Source organism: Myotis davidii, unplaced genomic scaffold (assembly GCF_000327345.1).
Source record: "Myotis davidii unplaced genomic scaffold, ASM32734v1 scaffold269, whole genome shotgun sequence".
NCBI classification, from domain to species: domain Eukaryota; kingdom Metazoa; phylum Chordata; class Mammalia; order Chiroptera; family Vespertilionidae; genus Myotis; species Myotis davidii.
Window position 1 is genome coordinate 6,927,299 of NW_006383008.1, and position 6,258 is coordinate 6,933,556.

General features: G+C 39.0%; 1 protein-coding gene across 1 annotated transcript in view; it reads left to right on the forward strand.

The window, feature by feature from the left end:
- MDN1 (midasin AAA ATPase 1) overlaps window positions 1–6,258 on the forward strand; it is a 161,271-nt gene that overhangs the window by 26,272 nt on the left and 128,741 nt on the right. Inside the window, exons 13-16 of the mRNA XM_015557675.1 lie at window positions 1,206–1,318; window positions 2,056–2,204; window positions 3,166–3,226; window positions 5,455–5,666. Coding sequence (XP_015413161.1) covers window positions 1,206–1,318; window positions 2,056–2,204; window positions 3,166–3,226; window positions 5,455–5,666 — 535 coding nt within the window. The remainder of the gene's footprint in view (window positions 1–1,205; window positions 1,319–2,055; window positions 2,205–3,165; window positions 3,227–5,454; window positions 5,667–6,258) is intronic.

Here is a 6,258-nt window from a genome sequence, read left to right on the forward strand (position 1 = left end):
CAGCGCTGCTGATGCCTGAACGGTATGTGGAATGAAGTGGGCGGGCATCGGGAGGCCACTATGGCACGGGGCAAGCACTATGGGCAGTCTATCTGAAGTGTACCTGGCGTATAAGACGACCCCCCACTTGGAGGCATATTTTTCAGGGCCAAAAAATCGTCTTATACGCCGGCAAATACGGTAGATTTTTTCCAGCTCTTTATTACTAATATCTTCAAACATGGGAAAAGTTTAAAAGAATAGTCTCAATGAACATCTGTGTATACATTACTTGGGTTCATTGCTGACATTGTTAATATTTTTTGCCATTCTTGTTTTATATCAAAATATGTGTGTTTAGAGGGGAAAGCCTTTTAGCAGTGGTGTTGGTTACTGGAGAAGTATCTGGGGCCCATCTAGAGGCAGATATCTGGCATTCCCAAATAAATATGACTCAAAAAACCCTGTGTCAGGAATGGAACCAGTTAGAGGTGTTCCTTAGGTTTCTGAAACTGTTGAGATGGTTTTGGCTTCAAGTAACACTACACCTATTTAAAGGGGCTTAAAACAATAAAATTATAATAGGTAAGAGAAATGAAAGTAACACCATTGGCTTTGATTGGTCAGGATTCATCCCTTTTGATTAAAGAGGAGTTTACCTTCCCTGAGTACTTTGCCCCTCTCACCCTCCCGAGCCTGATCAAAATCTGGGTTCTTTGGGTTGACGACAAGGATGAGAAAGAAATGGCAGCTGGGTAGATGCTCTGGAGCCTGTGTCACAGCTCCTGTTTCTGCTTTGGCTGTAGTGAGATATACCATAGTTTATTCAGGTCAGTGTTTCCTGCATTATGTTAGAAATTTAAAACAGAAGAAGGCACACCTGAAGAAAACTTACTTTGATTATTTTTCATATCTTTTAGTAGAGTTTCTGTTTGCTCTATTGGGGTATGTCTGTGTTCACTTTAAATATAGGCAGATCTCTAAGTAGGTTTATTTGAATGAATAGTGCTATTATAGGGAAACATTCATAACCAATGTTTTAAAAAAACATTAGAAATTTTAAAAATTAAAATATAAAGTAATTAAAAGCTAACTTTCCTGTCTTGGAAGTACAAAGCACCTCTTAGTAAAGGACTATTTAGAGGGTCACAGTAAGCCTCATGGATGAGGAAATGTTAGAAGAGGAATCAAAATGTTACTCAGGTGAAATCTTTCCTCTCCCATAGGTTGAATTCTTCTGTCAACTTTATAAACCAGAAATTGTGATCAATGAGCTAGATGTGCAAGTGGGTCGAGTGCGGCTTCTACGGAAACAAAGTGAGGCTGTTCACATACAGAGGTAAATAGCGTTCCTACATATACGAGAACTGTGGAGTTAGGAACTTGATAGAAGGTCTAGTTCAGCCCCTTTGACTAAACATGTATCTGAACTGTGATCGCTCCACTGAATAGGATGGTAAGGTGTTTTCCCAAAGTATGTTCTATGGAACTCGATGAATTTTGGGGGAAGACTATTCAACCCACTACAACTAGTAACTATTACTATCCACGTTTTACAGGTGAGGAAACTGAGGCTAAGAGAAGTTAAGTAATTTGCTTAGAGATAACGTACCCAGTATATTGTCTTATCTTATTGGTGTTCTGAATTGCCAGAGCCTGGTAAAGTGCCACATGTGTACTCAGTGTTTGTAGAACGAATGAGTTTTGCATTTCATATGTTGTAAGGATATCTGTTACAGCAGTGGTCGGCAAACTGTGGCTTGCGAGCCACATGCGGCTCTTTGGCCCCTTGAGTGTGGCTCTTCCACAAAATACCACGTGTGGGAGTGCACGTACAGTGCAATTGAAACTTCGTGGCCCATGTGCAGAAGTTGGTATTTTGTGGAAGAGCCACACTCAAGGGGCCAAAGAGCCGTATGTGGCTCGTGAGCCGCAGTTTGCCGACCACTGTTTAGAGCATGAAGACTGTTACTCTCAGTTGTCTTCTCATTCTTATTTGTTGAATCTAGAAAATCTGGCTCTTCAAAAGCTTGTAGCCTGCTTTTCTTAACTGCTTGCTTACTTTCCCCTTCTCAGGGAGAAGTTTACTTTTGCTGCTACGAGGCCATCCTCTGTTCTTATTGAGCAGCTTGCTGTGTGTGTGAGCAAAGGAGAACCAGTATTGCTGGTAGGAGAGACCGGGACTGGCAAAACCTCTACTGTACAGTATTTGGCTCACATTACAGGTAACTCCTAGGGGCAAGGATTCTGCCCCCAGAAAAATACACATTTCACACTGACTGCCTTTTTTTCTTCTGAAAATAAAGTCAGCAAAATACTGGATATAAAAAAGTGCCACCACTCCACTTTCCCTAGAAATAAACACTGTTAACAGATTGGCATTAACCTTTTTTTGTTCTGCTCTATGTTCTACAAATGCATCTACATATGAATTTGGGTTCATTTTGAAACATGGGGTTGTGCTCTGGGTATTGCATTTAGTTAAGCAAATTGGATATTTTTAAAAACAATTGTCTCATTTCTATTCTGATGGTTAAATAATATTCCACACTGAGCATTTATTTCTAATTTGTAGACATTGACTTACTAAAGGATTTTTGTGGTTTTCAGTTATCTGATGCTAGAACAGTAATATACAGTGAATCATCTTATACATATCTCTCAGGCTTAGGTGAAATTTTAGAATCCAAAAAGTTATAAAATGAGAGGATCAGTGCAAATGCACATTTATTATTTATTATTTTCTAATTTAAATTCTTTGTTGTTTAAAACATTACATGAGGCTCCTTTTTCCCCCATTGACCTTTTCCCTGGCTGCTCCCACCCCCCAGCACATGCCTCACCCCCCTACTGTCTGTGTCAATTGGTTATGCTCATATGCATGCATACAAGTTCTTTGGTTGATTTCTTACCCCCTCATCCTCCACCTTCCCTCATAGGTTGGACAGTCTGTTTGATGCTTCTATGTCTCTGGTTCTATTTTGTTCATTAATTTATATTGTTCATTATATTCCACAAATGAGTGAGATCATGTGATATTTATCTTTCTCTGACTGGCTTATTTCAGAGCGAATGCACATTTAAAGATTTGCCCCATGCCCATATCTGCATATCCTTAAGAATCTCACTGGATTTTATCAGTCTTGAAATTTTCGGACTGACCCTTTTGCCCTTTCTTTTTTAAAGGCCACCGTTTGAGGGTTGTCAATATGAATCAACAGAGTGACACTGCAGACTTGCTTGGAGGGTAAGTGCGGCTTAAAATTGTTTTCTTATTTTGTGTTCCCTGCTTGAGGTAGGAAATACTGTTCTCTTACGAAGCTCAAAGCTAGCTTTGGAAAAATGTTTGAAGTCTTCCACCCCTACCCTTGCTTTTCCCTGCAGGGTAGTTATTGGAATTTATTGAGGCGTTCTTCTGTAGATCGATGTTTCTCTGCAGTTTAAAGAACACTTGAGTTCTGATTCTCGAAGATTATGCTGAAAGTGGGAGGGAGAAAAGGAGATAAGCATATAATAAACTAATATTTTTGTGTGCAATTGCTTATTCAAAATGTATGTTTTTATTGATTTTTAGAGAGAGAGAGGAAGGGAGAGGGATAGAAACATCAAAGAGAAACAGTATTCGGCTGTCCTCTATATGCCCCCCTACTGGGGACTGAGCCTGCAACCCGGGCATGTGCCATGACCGGGAATCGAACCTGTGACTTCTTGGCTCATGGGTTTATGCTCAACCACTGAACCACACCAGCCAGGCGCAAGTAGTTTAACCCCTTCCCCGGCAGAAACTTGTATACTCGTTTTCACAAAATGTTCTTTTTCAGTCGTCGACGAGTATACTAAGAAAATATGGTAAAAAAATATGGTTTATAGGAAGACGAGTTACAAACTGTTTTCATAACCAGCATCAAAAATACTATATAGAACCAAAATAAAAAAATTAGTCTGAAAAAGAACCGTTTTTAACAAAAAAATTGTTGGGGAAGGGGTTAAATGTAGCAAGTACATGGGAGCTCATTTGTGCCCTTATCCAATTGATCATACAAAAGATTGGGATCAGTGTGATAATTGGAATTTTGTTTTGGTGCTAACTTGATGAAAATAATATCCATTTTTTCTTGGTATTAGGTTAGCATCAGTTATCAAAAGAAAACTTACGTACATGCACTTGGAGAATTTGGTTGTTAAGAATGCCAACTGGGTTAATACAGATAAAGGATTCAGTTTAGTATCTGGCACATGAGTGCCACATATCAGTTTTATTTTTAAAAAAATTTAAAGAGTTAGCTGTCATAATCATTACAACTATTCGTTGATTCAGTGTATTGAATTTGTAAATGAAAGAAGTGGCTTACTGTTTCAAATTAGACTGAACTCCTTAAGAGAAATGTCCATTCGTTTAAAGCTGAACACAGTGGCTGAAACACTTAATACATATTTCAAGTGATTAAAAATGAGCAATCATACATACATTTCACAAAAGAAAAAACAAAAATGAACTATAACAGATACCTACTCAATGGGAACCAACCTAACACCTGGGCGAGCTGGTGATTCAAACTATGAACCATTATACAGCAGGATTCCCAAAGTGTCTGGCTGGTGTGGCTCAGTTGATTGAGCATCATCTGTGCACCAAAAGGTCATTGGTTTGATTCCTGGTCAGGGCACATATACAGGTTGTGGGTCGATCCCTGGTCAGGGTGCGTATGGGCGATCAATGTTTCTCTCACATCGATGTCTCTGTCTCTCTCTATTTCTCTTCATTCCTCCCTCCCTCTCCCTTCCTCTTTCTTTAAAAAAATAAATAAAAATATTTTTTAAAAGAATAAATACTGTGGAATAAAATGTTGAGCTGTGGAAGGTCACAAACCATTGCAACATTTAAGTTTCTTTTGCCTATATTTATCTCTTGGGAGCAGAACCTTTCCTCCCTCAATTGAGAAGGCATGAACTGAGTTTATTCTGCTTATGTAAATCAGTTTCAGATATTGTTGTATTTTTTTTCTAAAATATCCTGAAAAGTTTTTGGTTGATCTTAATAAGTTTTTATCATTGAGTTCTATAAATCAGCAGTTTCCAACTTGTGGTCCGCGGGGTCTGAAAGGTTGGCGACCGCTGGTTTAAGGAAGTCTTTGGATCAGTGGTCATCAACCAGTGGTCCTCACAAGGTCCTCACAAGGTCCGAAAGATTGGCGACTGCTGCGATAAGTGATGTTTATTTAAATGTTAGTAAAATAAATGACAGGCCTTTCAGTGCCCAACTATGAGTTTCAAAAATTTTAATAATGCTTTACTTTTAAACACGGTGCAGAAAATACATCATAATTTAAAACTTCAACATAGATTTTAAGTATTTTGGTATTATTCCTGATTTTGAGTAAATGAAATCTTAGACCTATTCCTATTTTCTGAGTTATGGTTTTTAAGTTCTATTTTCTTCAGTAGTTTTTCAATAACATTTACCATTTGTTTTAGTTACAAACCAGTGGACCACAAGCTTATTTGGCTACCCTTACGGGAGGCATTTGAGGAACTCTTTGTCCAGACATTTTCCAAGAAGCAAAACTTTACGTTCTTGGGGCACATTCAGACCTGTTACAGGCAGAAACGGTGGCAGGATCTCCTCAGACTAATGCAACATGTGCACAAATCGGCTGTCAACAAGGATGGAAAAGAGAGCGAAACCGGTAAGAATGTGACCTAGGCTACTAGTGAAAGGGCATGAGGCTGGGGCTTAATTAGCAGAATTAGAAGATTTGGGGAGAAGAGTGAAGCAGTGCAACTTGGAGTTCTCTAAGACTTAGGGCAAAAAAGACTAATTTTGAAGTATTGCTGCTCCCATGATTCTAGGCATGGATTCCCTAAGAATCATCAGATTTCTTTAAAAAAGGTTGTTTCCAAGAAGCTTAATTCCACAGCCAAGAGGCTTTTGGTAGCTTAGTTATCTTTTCTGTGGTTTCTCATCTATAAAATGGAAATAAGAGTACCTACTTCAAAGCGTTGCTGTGAAGGATGATAAATCAGTTAACTAGGCTGTTTCCAGATCTTAGCTATGGTGAATTGTGCTGCTGTGAACATAGGGGTGCATATATCCTTTCTGATTGGTGTTTCTGGTTTCTTGGGATATATTCCTAGAAGTGGGATCACAGGGTCAAATGGGAGTTCCATTTGCAGTTTTTTGAGGAAACTCCATACTGTCTTCCATAGTGGCTGCAGCAGTCTGCATTCCCACCAGCAGTGCACGAGTGTTCCTTTTTCTCCACATCCTCTCCACCGCTT